Raw genomic sequence first — 17,137 nt, forward strand, 5'->3', positions numbered from 1 at the left:
ATGCCAGACAGGTGCCCCTGGTCTGCCCAAGGACTCGCCTACACCTGTGCCAGCCACAGCTACCTGTTCCTGGGTACCTGCTGGTGAGGCAGCTCTGACCCCATTGCGAGCTCACTGGATCCACATCCACATGTCCAGACTCCTTGGACCCAGAGCCAATGGTTGGGCCCATGTGAGTTTCCAGCAATGGCTGCTACTGGCTGCATTGTTTTGTGGGGAAGGTAATTAGCTGGCAGAACTCTGGAGGGTGCAAACCAGGATTTGACCAGAAATTTCTGTGTCATCTCCAAGGATAACAGCAGGCATTAGGCTTGCTCTATCCCATCTCCCTAATGGGCCCCCACAAAAGTCTCCCCACGAAGACGCCGGAGATGAAAAGAATCTTCACAGCTCTTACCTTGGTTTAAAGGAAATATTTATTTGATCTTCTGTTGGAAAACTGTGTCTCCCACAGATGGCAAGGCCTGGACAGTTTTTGGTCATCAGCGCTTACCCTGTGCTCTATGAAAATGTGTTGAATGAATGAGCCATCCCCCCACCCTGTGCACATAGGGCACCTACTGTGCTCCTGGGGTCCCCTTGAGGATGGACCATTCCTCCCCCAGAGCTTGGCCTCAGGCTTTGCCCACAGCAGGCGGAAAATATGTGTTTGTGGGTGATGGGAAAAACGGAAACACTTTCCTGCCCTGAAGCCCAGGTGAAAGGGGGCCACAGCCTGGCTGAGGTTGGAGACAGAAGAAAGCAGAGATGGTTCCTGGGTTGCATCTGGGGCTCCCCTTCCTGGTTATGTCTCACCCACTGGGGAATGGAAAGAACACTGGGACCAAGAGAAACTACGTCAGCCACGCACAGACAGCCACGCAGAGGTCTGGCTCGACTTCCTCAAGGAAGAAGCACTTCCCCGGGCAGGAACGGGCCTTGGGTTAGAGCCCCAAGGCCTCAGGCAGGCCCATCATGTCTGGGTGTGGGCTCAGGGCTTGGAGGCAAAGGCAGAATAATGAAGGATGGAAAAAGACAGAAGAGTTGGAAGAAACGGAAAGTGGGGGAGGGAAAGAGGGGGCAGAGATGGGGGCTGGCAGCACGAGGCCCACCAAGCCCCAGGTGTCCTGTGTTGTGGTAACTTCCTGACAGGCTGCCAACCCCTGATCTCAGCCCGCTTGGGGCAGTGCAGGTGTCATCTGAGGGGGAAGCAGGTGCCAAAGCCGGAGTAGGGTAGCTAGGGGGGAGTGGCGAATTCTAGGTGCCAAGATCTCAAGATGGGGACCCCAAAGGGCCATAAGGACCTCAGACAATGGTCCCCCATCTGAGGCCTCAGCCGCTGCCTCCCCCCTTACTCCCTCAGCCAGTCATCGGCGGCGTTTATTAGGGGCCTGGGCCAGATCCCGCTCTGGGTGTTGGGCCTTCAGCAGAACTGAGATTTTCGAGTAGGAAAGAGACAACATTAAATGGGCAACTTAACAGACACATTCAATATGGAATATATGAAATACAAGGTCAGTGTTTAGGGCTATGCAGAAAAATACAGTGGAGTAAGAGGCCCAGAGGAACAAGGTGGGGGAGCAGCTAGGAGGATGGGGCTGAGGGTCTCGCCGAAAAGGAGATTTTGAGTGGGTCTCAAGTTGGGGTGTCAAACAAGATTTTCCTGAACAAATCCTTCTGGCAGAGGCTCCTGGGCGCCTGAGGAGCTGCTTAGCTGAGGCTGACAGGAGCAGAAAAAGCAACCCAAGACAGCCACTTACTCCTCAGCCCCTAAGAGGAGAAGAAAGAAACCCAGTATTTATTATTCGCCATCCTCAGTCTGGCGTTCTGTCAGCACGGTTCTCATTTAACGCTGACAACTCCCTATGAGATATAAAGTATTGTCTCCACCTCGGATGGCACAGAGGAGGCTCAGAGATAACAGGCAGCTGGCCAGGGGTGCCCCCAGCCCATTTTTCTGTTGTCCCCTCCCTTCTAAAGGACTTTGACCCCAAATCCCTTTCCAAAATGCCCTTGGGGAACTAGAGATGACTAAGACAGGAGGAACTACTGGGACAGGGAAAACCCCTTACCGCCCCACAGGTGGCACCTGTGATCTTGGGATGCTGGTGGGCCAGGCCAGGAAGGACTCAGTGACATCACCCTGCCGTTTGCAGCATTCCGTGTCTCGACACAAGGTTGAGGCAGCTGCACGGAACCCGCCTGATGCCCAGTGGGAGCCGGGGCCTCACATCACCCCGCCCGCGCCCGCGTCCTGCATCTCGGGCGTCCTGCGTCTGTGGCGCGGCCCACTCTCCCAGGGGAGCCACCTGGGTGGGGAGGAGAGGGGAGCCTGAAGCCACGCACACCTTATCCCCAGCTAAGCTCGGGGATTGCGAAGTAGATTAAAGGCATTCACTCACGAGGATGCCTTCTTAACCGGGATCCCCAAAGATCCGGGCTGCTCACCGACAAAGGCTCCGGCTCCCAGCCCGCGGGGTCGGGGGCGGGGCGGAGCCACCTTCCTCGCCTGCAGACTTCCTGCCTTATTATCAGCACCGCCGCCAGGGGGCGCGCCGGGGCCGGGAGACCGAGAGGCTAGTGGGCTCCGGGTCGCCTTTGTGCGTTCGGTTGGCGTTTGTTGCTCACCTGTGTGCTTACCCAGTGCACGCTTCCGGCATTTCCAGGACGCTGCCTCTACACTGGGCGGTTTAAAGAAATCTCGTTTGATTAATTCCTGCGCCACCACCCACGCTGTGGACCACCTGCCTCCTGGTTGCCCTCTCCGGTTGTCTAGCTTTCTTTCTAGTGGCCTCCAAGGAAAACCTCGCTTGAAACCGTTCTGCGGCTCCTGTAGCTCTTGGGGTAAAGTTAAAAGCCCCTCTCTCGGTCGGAGTCCGTGGAGGGAGCTCCCACGCGCCCCCTTCATGCTGTTCCCCGCGGGAGTCGCGAGGTTGCAGACCTTCCGCACTTGCTGCTTACCCCGCCCGCAGCAGCTTTGCCCTCTCCCCTCACCCTCCCCAGGCTGGTCTGGGCTCCTGGCTCCTGGGCCCCAGCAGCCTTCGGGCAAGTTTCGAGCAAAAGTGAAGCGCACAGCGCTGGATCGAAGATGTCCTCCTCCTCCCTCCCCGCGATAGACGGGTAGCCCGCTGCGGGCGGGGATAAGGCTGGCTGCCCCGTCCTTTGTCTCGGCGGTGCCTCCGCAGGGGGCCCGGTTGGACAGCGGCCGACTGCTTGCCCCGGGGGAGCGCACGTAAAAGGGAACCTCGGGGCAGCTAGAGAGGTGGAGGTGGGATGGAGATGGGCGGTCACTCGGTCGGTCTGAGGTCCCGGACACTCACACAACACAGAGTGCTTCCCACGTGCCACCCCTCAGCCCCCAGGTCCCTTTCAAGAGGCCACCCTCCCACTCAGGCGGAGGCCTCGGGGTCCAACGCCCGGGAGCCTCCACCTCACCCGCCCTGGCTGGCCTTGGAGTGAATTTAACCCTTTCCCCACCGCGTGCAACCCTTCGTGCGGTTCGGGTGCCCATGAGAGAGGGCGTTTCCGTTCGTGACACTTGGCTCTGGGGTGCCCTCCCCCTCCTGGGCAGGGACCATTTCTGTGTTCCCACTGGCAGCGTTGGGCCGGCAGGAGGAAGGAAATTAAGTCTGTGTTGAAGGAAGGACACCTGGCAGGGGAGGGAAAGGGCTCGGGAATCCCCTCTTCTGGGGAGCTTTCAAATGGGGGGAAACCCCCACACAGTTTCCATTTTCCAGGGCGCCTTGCCCGGCCCGCTAGCAGGTTCCCACATCGCCCCATCCAGTCCGGCCGCTAGCAGGTTCCCACATCGCCCCATCTAGTCCTCTCCTTCTTCACTTCCTCAGTGTGAGGCTAGCAAAAGTCTGGGACTCCACCCTACCACCCACTTGTGTCCCTGTCTCTCTTCCATTCTCTGCCCCATGCTCAGGATCGGGATCTCCGGGTGCTCCCAGGCTGCCTGGAGAAGGCATCAGGATACACGCATCCCTTCAGGGAAAGGCCAGCCTTGCCTACACAGCCCAGGGCCACTGGCCGGGCGAGCCAACCCCCACCCCACCTGCAGCCTCGGGCATCTCCTGCCCCCACCTCCCAGGCTGGCACCTATGGAATTTGGGGACCCAGAAATGACCCCGAAGAGATCATCTAGTCCATCCCCCACCTGCCTCCTGGCCACCCTGAATCTGCAGTGGTGTCTTGGTGGCCAGGGAAAGGTAGCCCTCCTCAGCTCTCAGAAAGGTAGCCCTCCTCAGCTCTCAGAAAAACTGACAGGCAGTATTGGAGTTCCAGCGGGCACGTCTGATCAGAAAACCAGCTGAGAGCCCCCATTGGGGAGGACAGAGCTCCGAGTAGGACTTAGGGTGTGTGTGGACGGCTCTCTACCCCTAGAGTCGGGGCCCTGAGGCTCCGCAGTCAGGGAAAATGGCAAATCCTCCGCAACCCCCTTTCCAGGTGAATCAGAAATACGGCACACCAGAATCAGCCCGCCACGGGGCCATCTCTGAAGGTCCCCATCTCTGCAGCCTCCACCCCGTCCACTGTCCAGGGCAGGTTGGGGTTTTCTCTTCGCCTTGTTCATCCTTCCCCATCTCTGCCTCTTCCTCCCCTCTTCTTCCCCTTCTTTCTCCGTGGGCTCCCTCTGCTAGTCTCCCCTCCCTCTCCTCTCTCTCTCTCTTTCTCTCTCAGGCCCTCGCTTGTGCTCTCTCTCTTTTTTCACTACTCTGTCTCTCCCTTTTCTCCCCTTCCCTCCCCTCCTCTCTTTCATCTCCCCCCCACCCCCCCTCCAGTCGAACACCGGGCTAGGAACGCGGCAGAAGCTGTGACAAGCCCAGGCGGCTCTCCCGACCCTCGATGCCCCCGGGCCAGTTTTCCAAGCTCCCCGCGCCCATCACAGCCTTGTGCGGAGAGGGCTCTCGGGATGGGCAGGGGCAGTGGGTTCAAGCTATGGGCACGGGTGGCCCAGATCAAAGGCTAGGAATGTCTGGCCCTGGCTTGGACTTCCTCCAGCCATGCCCCCATCTGGCAGAGGGCCTGCCACTTCCAGCCTTGCAGCACTGGGGGTCAGCTCATTTGCTGCCCCTTCTGCCACAGTTCTGGGAGTCACTGCCCTCAATCCCTCTTACTGCCCTTGCTTTCTTTGCCCCAGGCCCAGGGATGATGCTCCAGCACCCATCCCTCGCCTGGGGTGCCTCTGGGGGCCTTGAGTGGCCTGGGAGCAGGGTTGCGGGGCAGGTGCCCAGGTGACAGAGGTCAAGGCCCCCCAAATCTGGCTTCCGTCTCAGCACCACTTAAGGCAGACCTAATTCCTTGACTCTGGAGAGGGAGAAGAGAGAAAGAACCCACGGAGGCCTTGGAAGGACTTCTTTCCTATGGCGAGGGGTGGGGTATTGGGATACATTTGGTGTCCACACAGGAAAGGGGGACGTTATCACCAAACCCCAGGTTGGAGCCCAGGGCCTCAGGCAGGAGAGTTGGGCAGGGAAGCGGGTCTCGATGGCAAGGAGGTCCTCCGAGGACCCCAGCTGCTCCCTATTGGGGCTACTGCGTTTCACGCGCCCCAAACTGTTCATCCACAAGATCCAAACGGGACCGCGGGTCGTCCTTCTGACCTGAGCCTGAGGCCGGGCCTGAACCCCTCTAGGAGGAGAAAGTGACCCGGCTCCCCGCGCAGGAAATGCAACTGGCTGCTGGTGTCAGTTGCAGGAAATGCAAAGGCAGCAGGAGGTCCCGATACCGATCTGATCCCTGACAAAAGACTCAAATGACACTCGGCTCTGTCCCCCGGCGCCGCCCGCAGCCAGACCTTCGAGCCTCCGCGGACCCTTCTGCGCGCCTCTCGGATACCCGGGAAGCGACCTCCCGCGGCTGGGTCGCGTGGCCGGCCCGCTCGCGGGCTCGGGAGGCTGGGAGGGGTTGCATTTTCCAACCCCCTCCGAGACCCTCGGATCCTGTCCTGCCCGAGCGAAGCTTCTGGAAACATCCCTGTGCTTTCTACTCTCGATTCCTCATAGGCCCAAGTCCCAAGAGGTCACGGTCTCCCGAGAGAAAAGGAGCCACCCATCAATACCCACGCCAACCTGGCACCACGTGAACGCCCCAGTCACAGCCCCGGCTCCCTAAACCTGGCTGGCGGGGGGCCGCGGCGGTCCCGCGCCAGCAGAGGGTCCAACGTGCCGTGTCCCCCCAAGTTCCCACTGTGTCCGGGGTGCGGGCTTTGCCCAAGTTTGCTGGGCGATGCCCTTCCCGGAGCCCGACTCGTGGGCCGGGCGGGAGGGGCGCGTGATTGACAGGCTGAACTACAGACTCATCTCTTACCTTAGGCCGCGGGCGCTGATTGGCTGCTCGCTGACATCCTCAAACCCGGCTGCTCCGCGCTGGGCTCGGGAGGGGGGCAGCTGCGGGTGGAGGTGCGCTTCTGACAAGCCCGAAAGTCATTTCCAATCTCAAGTGGACTTTGTTCCAACTATTGGGGGCGTCGCTCCCCCTCTTCATGGTCGCGGGCAAACTTCCTCCTCGGCGCCGCTTCTAATGGAGCCCCACCTGCTCGGGCTGCTCCTCGGCCTCCTGCTCTGTGGCACCAGGGTCCTCGCCGGCTACCCAATTTGGTGGTAAGACTCGTCTCTTATCTGCCCGCGGCCAGATTTCTCCGCGGAGCCCCAGGGAGGTGGGGGGCGCTAGCTGGGGGTGGGCTGCGGCAGGGCTGGGGCTCCTTTCTTCTTACCTCCCTCCAGCACCCCGACTCGCCCACCTCCCTGGATTTTCTGCTGGTGTCGCCTTCAGAATCCAACTCCTGGTTTCTCTGATAATCACCATTTTCCCTGCTACTCGCTGCAGAGGCTGGAGGACTTTCCCCGTCTCAGAATGTCTCTTATTCTTAGATCCTAACCCTCCACCCGTCCCAGTCTGGGGGCCCCGAAGACCCTCCATTTGCTTGCAGTTGGCTTTCTGGAAATCCAGCGATGTCCCTGGGGCCCAGCCACTCCTCTTCTCCATTTTGGGGTCTTCATGGGCAAAATCATCCTGTTCCTTCATTGCCACCCTCACCTCCTCCGGCGCCTCCCTCAGGAGATTTCCCCACAATAACCCCCCTGTGCCTTCAGATTTTAGACCCCAGTCGCTTCAGGGATCCCCCAGGGCAGGGGGTGGGGGGTGGATTTCATCAGATTCTCCCTACTCTGCTCTAGATGAATCTGGAGCCTCAGAAGTGAATATGGTATTTGCTGATCCGAGATGCCATTGAATTCAGATTTAATTCATTTCTTGCTTGTCCATCCTGGCAAAAGCGGGGCTTCTTGAAAATGTAGTTGTTTGGGAGGGGGTGGGTTTGTTCTTTGACCAAAAACCCAATTCTCCATGTCAAATTCGTTCCTTTTGGAAAAACCCGAGGACCGAGGAGAAAGGGAGAGAGGGAGAGGAGGATCCCGGTCCCCGAGAAATGTGGATACAAAAGACATTTTTAGTAAATAAGGCTGGGAAACCAGGCGCGGTGTTTTGGCGGGGGCCGGGTGGGGGCTGTGCGTGTGTGGGGGAACTGGCCGTGGAGTAAACAGCCCTTTGGGAGCCCCAGTTCCAGGGAGTCCCCTTGTTTTCCAAGCGGCCTCATCGACACCCAGCAGGTCCCAGAGGCCAGAGGGGAAAGACACACTGAAACCAGTTCTCTAAATTACACCCCGCCTCTCCTCAGTCTCCAGCCCCCTGCATTCCGGAAAACTTTAATTAAAGAATCTTCCCCTCCTGGATGTAGGAGAGGCTCGGCCAGGGGGTGGGGGGGTGTGGAAGGTGAGGAGGAAGAATTTGGGATCTGTGAGTTAGCAGAGGGACTGTGGCCCTGGAATGAAAGTCAGAGAGGAGTGCCACCTGCATGTCCCCCTTTCCCTTAACCACCCTTTGCCCAGCTTGGGATAGGGGGAGCAGAGCAAGGAGATTTGGGGCCACACCCTGAGTCTGCCTGCAGCTGTTTGGGGGTGGCAGCATTTGTGTCTGGGTGTTTGGGGGGGTCAGGATGGGAATAAGAGCAGGGTATGGCCAAGGGTCTCCATTTAGAGGGTACTGAGAGTTGCTCCCAGGACAGACATCCAAGGGGAGGTCTTTCTTCTGCCCAGCCCTTCCTTCCCCGTGGCGATGGGCTGGCCTGAGGCCTCCTGTACATAAAGAAGTCCCCAGGGTGGCCGGGGCCGCCAGGGATGCCAGGTTGGGGACTTTGCCAGTTGCGAGGAAGGCTGCTGCAGAAACCAATCCTGCCCCCCTGGCCCTTCCTGACCCTCTTCCCATCCCCTGCCCAAGGCCATGCTGTTCTCTTCTTTCACAGGGACCTTGGGGGTGGGCGGGGAGGGTGGGAAGAGAGGGCTTGGAGCCCCACAGGCTGCAGGAACCAAGGGGGGAAGAGCAGCTTCCCCTATCCTATGAACTGGACAAGAGCACTTCCGGGGTCAATGCTGGTGGCTGGGGGGTCTGCTGTGTGATGGTGTATTGGGGAGCATCCCGATAGGGACCACCCAATAGGAAGATGTTGGAAAAACCTGGAAAGCCAGGACATTGGCCCTAACATAACGCTGGACACATGGCTTGTTTGGGGTTGGCGGGGACAGGGATGCTGCTTTGTCTGAGCAGTGTGTGTGTGTGTGTGTGTGTGTGTGTGTGTGTGTAGGTCTCTGACCCTAAGGAGTGTCATCTGTACACTCGTGTGCCTCTGTGTGAAGGAGTGTCTGTACCTGCAACTGGATGACTGTGGACGTGAACTTGTGTGAGACGTGCCTGAGGGTCCCATGGCCCGTGACAGGGTGTACTGTGTGTCTGCACACAAGTGTCAGCAAATGGTTGATTCTATGTGAGCGTGTGTGTATGTGTATGAGACAGAGAAAGTCTAGAAGTATCTATGCCCATGTAAAGGTCAGCACCTGTGTCTGCTTATGACACCACATGACTATGTTCATGACCAGGCATGTGAGCAGGGTGTGTGTGTGTGCGTGTGTCTGCACGCGCGCGCGTCTGCATGCGTGCACGTATCTTCATGGTTGTATGAGGGGAGAGCTCCACAGATGTCTCTGCGCATGGATATCAGTGCTCATGGCCATGAGCTGATTGTGAGTATGAGTGTGGCGAGGGCTATGTCTGAGTTTGCCTGTGACCCTGTCCTCAAGTGCTAGTGACCATGGCTGGGCCCATGGCTATGGATAGGTTCACAGACATATGACCTGTAAGTGTGAACGACATCCCAAACTTGGGTGCTTGGTGGGCGTCCATGGTCCTGGAGGGACAGTCCAGCAGACACAGACAAGGGTCTAATGAGGAAGCTGCAAGGGCCACAGTGACCTGGGATCCAGGGCTGGGCAGCATGGAGAAGGGGGACGGCGCAGAGCCTTCTTTGGCACAAGCTCCTCCTGTCTGTCTGAGGACTGTGGTCACCAGCCCTCCCCTCTTACACCGTTTGTCTTTGGGCTTGGAGCTAGGGTGGTGGGTGTCATGTTCTCAGGGCCGGGGCAGGGGGCCAGGGCTGGGACAGTGACAGTAGAGTAGAGGGGCCTCAGATTCCTATTCCTGCTCTGCCCCCAGGGCAGCCAGATACCAGTTCTTTAGCCCATCACGGCCTGTGCTCTTTGGCCCTCCCAGCTCACACATTCCCTAGGAGAGACTTTAGGGGGAAATAGTTCAGCTGGGATTTCTGCCCCCATCACCCCTCAAGGAGGGCACCCCCATCCCAAGCGTTCTGTGCTGCTCAGGCCCCAGCCCTGAGAGAAGGTAGACCAGAAGCCTGAGCTACAAGGGGCCTCAGACAGAGGCTCATAGAAGGAAGAGACACGTTCCAGGGCCTCGCAGCCAGGTAGTGGCGGAGCTGGGACAGGAAGCAGTGGCGGCAGCACTGATTTCTATAATTCTTCTTGTCAGTCCCAGTTAGCGCCTGGTAGAGGAACTTGTCTTTCTTTTCCTTCCTGGGGGAAAATTGAACGATCTTATTAGGGCCCAGCCTAGTGCCTGCTGCATTCCGGAGGCAGAGGCCCTGATGGAAGGGGCCTGTGCTGGGGGTCGGGAGCCCCCCTCTGTGGGACACATCCCCCTGGGTCTCTGTTTCCTTACTCAGGAATCACCAGCCTGCCCCTGCTTCACAGCTTGGGTGAAAGTGCTCCGCAGAAGTCAAGGGCAGTGAGCTGGGCAACAACAGCTGAGTTCTCTCTCCACCATCCTGGGAGCCATTTCCCCACTCGAGCACTTGCCCTAAGCCCTGCCTCAGTTTCCCCATCTGTCCGATGTCCCGCTGCCTCCCCCACCCACTCCCACCTCCACCCGCCTTTCAGAGGCTTGTGAACATGTTCAGTCAAACCCCGTGGGGGTCAGTGGGCTGGGCCCAGGGAGGCACCTGGAGACTGCGGGGAGGAAGGCCCCAGGCCAGGTGTTAACACTTGTAACAGGCAGGAATTACAGCTGGCTGGGGCTGGGGCTGGTGAGGAGCTGAGCTGGCTGGAGGCTGTTGATCCCACAGACAGACAGACAGACAGATGGGCAGATACCAGATCGGATGGCCAGGCTTTAACCGGGTGGTCTCTCCCTTCCAGGGCAGGCCTTACCCTGGGGGGATGTGGTGGGGAAATTAATCCAGGTCTCTTGGAAGTGAGTTAACAGCCCTCCTGCCCACCCCACCCCCCCATTGTGGGCGGGGCTTGCTGTCCAAAGCGAGCAAAATTGGTTACTGATCTGTTTGTCTTCTGATGGGACCACATTTTCCCTAAAAAAACAAAAACAAACCAAACAAACAAACAACGACAAAACGCAGGTCAAATGTTACTCTAATACCAGGAGCCTGGAGCTGAGTTATGTTCTTGGAAGAACCTGCTTTAATATGTGGGGGGGAAGGTATGGGGGGTGGGAAGGGGTAGCAGTCGGGGAAAATTCTCCCAGAATCTCAGAGCATTTTATCAGCAGCTCTGTGGCCATGAGGTGAGGGATGGGTAGTATCTGGGCTCTGAGCATCTCCCTCACTCCAGGTATCCTGAGGGCCCCTGGTCTGGGGAGGGCCTAGGACAGCTGCCTGGTGGAAAGAACTTTAGCAGGGAGGTCAAAAGAGGCAGGAGCTGGACTGCAGTGCCAAGTCCTTTAGTGGGTACGCTCCCCTCCCTTCCTGCAGCTTTCCCAGTGGCAAACCCGGCCAGGCCCTGCCAGCACCCACACCCTGTGGCATCTGGGTGCTTGCTCAATCACTGGTGCAGGTGGAGAAACTGAGGCAGACAGAGAGGGCCCTAGGTAGAAATCCCCAAAGAATAGACGTAGCCAAGCAGGTATCTCCCATCCTTCCCACTACAGAACTTAATGCTAACAAACCTGAATGGTACTCAGGCAGATGTAGGATGGAGAAGGTGTTATGGACACCAAGCGGGCAAAGGGAGCTATGAGCTTGGGGTTTTCTCTAGACTTTGAATAGCTCTCTCCTGGGTCTGGGCAGGAGACAAGGAGCTTGGGGTTGGGGCAGGAGAGGTGACTCTTCTCAGAGGATGTAGCTATCGGACCCTTCCAGGGAGCGTGGGAAAAACCAAGACCTTTCTGGCTTCGGAATGTGGTCAGCCCAGGGGTTGAGGAGGACCTGGTCTTCTAGCCTTTTCTGCCCACCCTGCCATGAGCCACAGAATCCTTCTAAAGCTACCGAGGGGGGAAAGGACAGTCTCCACTCCCTGTCCCTAGCTGGGGGAGGAGGTTAGCCTGACCCCTCCCTCACAGGTTAGTGCCATCCTGATGCTACAGCTACACGTTCATGTTACTTGGGTGCCAGGAAGTGGGTAGAGCTTGAATGGAGGGACCTGTGTCTGGGTGTGGCGTTTACCAGTGACTGGCTGTGTGACCCAGGAAGAGTCCCTTTCCTCTTCTGTGCTTTAAGCCCTGTCCTCCCTCTGGGCTTCATTTTTCTTGAGCAGCCTGAGGGATGCCTTCTGCCTCTTGGAGTCTACAGGGCTATGACAGGGAGCTGATTCACGGCCGTGAAGCAGGGAGCTCCAGGTGGCCCCAGTGCCACTACCCCCGGGAGCCTATCTCCCCCAACCCTCCCTCGCCATTCAGACAGTCAGAGCCTGCCTTAAGCAGCCCAGCCCTTTCGTTCTGCAGCCCCATCTGACCTACATCCCAAAGCTGGCTGCCCCACTACTGCCAGGGGTGCCTGCTTGCACCCCCAAACCTCATTTTCCCCAAACACTCACGTTCCTCTGGAGCCAGGCTGCCTACATTCACGTTCACACACTGGGCAACCTAGGGCAAGTTCACCTCTCCGAGCCTCAGTTTCCCCATCTGTAAAATGAGAACAGTGACTGTTTCTACCTCACAGGGCTGTTGTGAAGATTAAATGAGTGAGTACATGTAAAGCTCCCTAAATAATGCCCGGCATACCGGAAGTACTATATACATATTATTTTCACCCCCTGTGTGCAAGCTATTTTGACTCCTTTAAGTCCTGGATCTAAACTTGCCTCTTCCAAGAAGTCCTCCCAGGTTGGCCCCACGTGGCTCTGTTTTCTCCTTATCCTCAGAGCCAGCTCGCCCTGTTATACTTGGTACTGGTAACCATGAGCCTGTGGCTTTATGCTTAACCTGAGGAAGTTAGGCTGGGCTAACCTAAGCTCAGCTGTTTGCCTGCCCAGGAAAGGGGTGGGTAGAGAGGGCACTGTCGTCTCCCCTAACCCTCCTCCCATCCTACAGTTTGCTGGACTCTTGCAGCCACTGCCATTTCCAGCTGAGCCACCTTGGGCTAGGCCAGGGAGGGGTAGGGGAGGCAGGTTCACGGCAGGGGGGTTGGGAGGGGGGGAGTGGCACTGGGGCCGCCTGGAGCAGCCCGAGCAGAAGTTACTCCTCCAGGAGCTGAGAGATGATTCAGAAGGTGATTTATAGACGGAAGGCAGAAAGCTTGGCTCCTGGCAGAGGCCTGCTGCTTAATTACATTCTTTGGGGGGTGGAGGTATGAGTGGGGCAGCAGCAGGGGAGCACCTTCTACCCCCTCCCCCTCCAGATCTTGTCCCTGTAGCTGCCCCAACTCCAAGCGGGTCCCTTGGTCTCATGCTGCTAGAGAGGGAATTCCCTGTTCTCAATGAGAGACTAGGCCGGGGGGCAGGAAGAGCTTCTGGGGGTCAAGGGGGTGGAGAAAAAGGGAAGAGGCCGGAGTCCCAGCTCCTGGGACTCCTGCAGGGGAGTCTGGGATGCAGAGGGGGCTGGAGATCACTTGGTCTCCTCCCTGCTCCTGGGCAGGTGAATAGCTAACCCACCTGGGCAGAGGGTTTCTAGAATCTTCCTGAGGGTGCAACCCCATACTTTCCCCCCAGTGGCCTATCCTACAGCTGCTTCAGGGTTCTTCCTTCAAGTTGGCTTCATTTCTGTTGCTTGGTTCTCAGTGGGCTGGGGGCTGGGGATCTGGCTCTGTGCTCAGAGACTGAAACCCAGTTCTTCGGCGTTAGGCAACCTGTGGTACGTGGCACAGTGGCCGCCTTAGATCCAGAAGGTTTTCCAGGCAGGGTCAGCCTTGCATCGGAGGGAGAGAAACTTTCTTATCCTCACATTAAACTAATGTCTCAGGGAGTTGCCACAATTCAACTGCTAAAGGTAAAATCACTTCTGTGCCGCTAACAAGCAGTCCCCGTTCTGTTGGTTACCGGCTGTGGTGATGTCTGGGTTCCCTCTATGAACACTGACCCGTGCGGCAACCAGCCTGACATCTCTCCACTGTTCCTCAGTTCCCATGCAGCCTCCATCACAGCTTTGAAACCCCCAAACTCCGCCTCTAGTTTTTGAGGCCAGCAAGGTGTGTGTCGGGGGCAGGGGGTAGGGAAGCCCAGGCCGATGGAGTCTGTTTAGCGTGCACAGCCGGGAGGAGTTGGCAGGGGTCAGGATGGGGACACTAGACAGCTCTCTGGTTCCCCCTGAGGCGAGCCTTCTCAAAATGGCCTCATTATGTGTGTGGAGTGAATTCCAGAAATGTCAGGCACACCCATACATCTAGGGGAAGTATGTTGGGAGACAAGAGGGGGCAGTGTGGGGCGGTGGGAGGTTTCTGGGCAGGGAGTTAGGAAACCTGAGACCCGGCTCTGCCACTGGTTGCAGTGTGACATTAGGCAAGTCCCTTCACTGTTCTTGACTCAGTAAATAGGGGAGTTGAACAAGCTGCTGGCCTTGGACTTCCAGCTATTCGGATTATCTGTGTCTGGTACATGGGTGGGGGCGGTCACTTGAGAGCTGACCTCAGGGCAGTGTGGGGAGGACTGAGCCCAAAACTTTATACTCAAACAGCTGTGAGGTCATGGATGAGTCTCTAACCTCCCCGGGCCTCGGTTTTCTCATCTGCAAAATGGACCATGATAAGGCTATTAAGAGCTTCAGAGGAATACTCCTTACGAAAGCCCTTGAGAAACATGAAGTTCTTTCCAGAGAAGCTCTCTATCATTGCTGGTCCTACCAGAAAAGAGGAGTAAGAGCCAGCCCCTAGTCAAAGGGTGCTAAGGATGGACCTGGCAGGACCCTCTGAGTCTTTGAGCTTGAGATTTGGTATTTCCAGCAGAGGAGGAAGGAATGGGAGCCGGACAGGGGAGTTCTCAGCTCCTTCCTGAGGGGGTCTTGAGGTTCAGTGGGGAACACCAAGGGGAGAGAGCAGAGGTCGGAGGTCAAGTGGCCACAGGGCATGCCCAGGTTCACCCAAACTAGTGCAGAGATCACAGGCCTGACCTGGGCTTAGCCAGGTGTAGGATTTCTAAGCAGGGACACAGTGGTGGGAGATGGGAGTAGAGGTTAGGAGGAGGAAGGGGAAAGGGCCAGGAGCTGGAAGGGGCTCTTCTGAGGTCTGTGGCCGTCAGGAAATCCAATCACCTGGATGGGCACCAGCAAACTGGGAAACCATTCACTCAAGCTAGGCTGGAAAAACAGGAAGGACCGTGTGTGTGTGTGTGTGTGTGTGTGTGTGTGTGTGCCTCCCTCCCTCCCTCCCTCCCTCCCTCCCTCTCTCTCTCTCTCTCTCTCTCTCTCTCTCTCTCTCTCTCTCTCTCAGTGGTGAGGGGGATGGGAGCAACAGGACCAAACGCCCTGCCCCTGGGCACAGAGTCCCACTTATCTGCCAGAGCCAGCTGGGCCAGCAAGGAAAACCGAGGAAAACCAATCTCTCCTCGCAGGGCCCATTGGGAATGCAAATAGGGGCTGCGGCAGCGGGAGCGAGCCAGCCTCCTGCATCCTGTCCGGCTCACCACGAATCTCCCTAACCTGGCTTTCTGAGGCTGTCTCTCCCCTGCTCTAAAACCTCCCATGGTTCCCCACTCCTTGTCTGGCACCGAGGCTCCCTAGGCTTGGCCTCCACCCATATCAGCTGTACCTTTCTTAATCCCCCACGAGCCTCCCAACATCCCTCTGTGCCTGTTCATGGAAATACTTCGCCACCTCCTCTCTCCCCTCCCCACACGCAACTGCTGAAATTCCATTTTGCTTTCCAGACCCAGACCAAAATCCTCTTCCTTTGGGAAGCCCTCCTAGATTCCCGAACCATTGCCCTGCAAGCAGGGAATATGTCATCACTCCCTTCCCTCCCCACCTCCCCCCAGCCATGCCATGTATTCCCACCACCTTCTCCCACGGACTGTGGGCGTCTTCTGCTCCTCTACCAGACTACAGATACCTTTTAGCCGCCTCGTGCTCTCCTCCCCCAGTGCCGAGCATATGGTGGGGGTCAGTAAACAAAAACACAGCTCTGTGCTGCGTGTAAAGGCAAGCGGGCAAAAGAGGTTCTGAAGAGAACCAGCTGCACGCGGCGAATCGCGACAGTGCCGTGAGCGGACTGGAGGAGCAGAATGAATTAAAACCTCGTCCCTGGGTGTGACCCGGGGTTCAGGGCTCCGAGCACAGTGCTTCTGCTGACTTTGAAAGGCAGCTGAAACTGATTCCCATTGCTCAGCTCAGGCCCCACGTGGCTAACAGCCCCTAGGTTCAGAGGGTACCCAAGAGGATGGGACCCTGATCTGAGTAGGCTGCCGTCCCAGAAGCTGAGGTGCACCTTGTCTCCGTGGGCTCAGTTCCCCTGGGGTTATTTTTTCCATCCCAGCTCCATTTGCAAATGTTTCCTATCCGTGCCATATTTCTCCCTCACAGCTCACACGATGCTTAGGTGTCTGAGTCTTTAGCTTAAAAATCCCATTCGGTGGGACTTGTTTCCCTATCCAGGCGTGGGTCGGTATGTTTGTTAATGGTGTGTATGTGCCGGTCCCTATACACCCATCATGATTTAGAACGAAACCCTGCCCATTTTACAGATGAGGACTCAGGTCACAAAGCCTGTGCTCTGAACCCAGGCTCTGTTGGGCCCAAAGCTTTTTCCTTCTACCACCATTCAGACTCAAAAGTGGATTTCTTGGGAATTCCCTGGCAGTCCAGTGGTTAGGATTCCACGCTTCCACTGCAGGGGACCCGGATTCAAGCCCTGGTTGGGGAATTAAGATCCTGCAATCCGGCATGGCCAAAAAAAAGTGGACTTCTTACATGCGGCAGGAATTTACTTATTCATATTCTATGTTGGTCCTCAAAGGATGGCTTTGAGTCAAGATTACATTTGACCTTCAACTTGAAAGCTGCTGCTTTGTGTTTGTTGATACTATTTCTGAACCTCTGGGAGGTCTCTTATTTGGGGACATGTGCAAGTCACTGGCAAGCTTTCCACATCTACGAAACTGGCAGTAGTGGCGCTGTGACTGTTTTGTTGCCTGGGTGGGAGTGGAGGGAGGGTGGCCTTGGGCAAGTCACTACTTCCCGGGCCTTCGTTTTCTCACCTGTGAAATAGGAAGACGGTAGAGTCATGACCTCTCACCCCTCACATTACTTCCAGCTGTAAGATTTCTCATTCTACTTAATCCCTTATGCTCCTTTGCATCCAGCCCCCATCACACATACCAGAAAACAATAGGACAGAATCCTCTTTCTTGCCCCAAACAATTCTTGTGTTAGTATCTCTGATATAGATGATTTTTTACTTGACCTTTATACTTCAATATTCACCTTGATCTCTCTCTGAGGAGCTAGGATGATTCCTCCTTGCAGTTAAAGTATGTTTCCCTTTCTGTCCTGACTGTGAGAAAACTAAGTCAAACGTGAGCTCAGTCCTTGCACCTGTATTGACCTTGACTTGGTGTATTTGTCATCTTCTTCACCTTAATCCTGATTTTCT

The 17,137-nt window shown here is 56.9% G+C and overlaps 1 protein-coding gene across 4 annotated transcripts in view; it reads left to right on the plus strand.

The window, feature by feature from the left end:
* Positions 1-6,412: 6,412 nt before the first annotated feature.
* Positions 6,413-17,137, plus strand: part of WNT3 (Wnt family member 3) — a 49,011-nt gene continuing 38,286 nt past the window's right edge. For 3 of the 4 annotated variants that reach the window (XR_009537450.1, XM_060133313.1, XM_060133314.1), the window contains exon 1: positions 6,413-6,584. Coding sequence is in view for 2 of the 4 variants with exons in the window: in XM_060133313.1 (XP_059989296.1) it covers positions 6,505-6,584 (80 nt within the window). In the remaining 2 variants the exon portion in view is untranslated. The remainder of the gene's footprint in view (positions 6,585-17,137) is intronic. The other variant, XM_060133315.1, reaches the window with a different exon arrangement.

Source organism: Lagenorhynchus albirostris, chromosome 20 (genome assembly GCF_949774975.1).
Source record: "Lagenorhynchus albirostris chromosome 20, mLagAlb1.1, whole genome shotgun sequence".
In the NCBI taxonomy this organism is placed as follows: Eukaryota; Metazoa; Chordata; class Mammalia; order Artiodactyla; family Delphinidae; genus Lagenorhynchus; species Lagenorhynchus albirostris.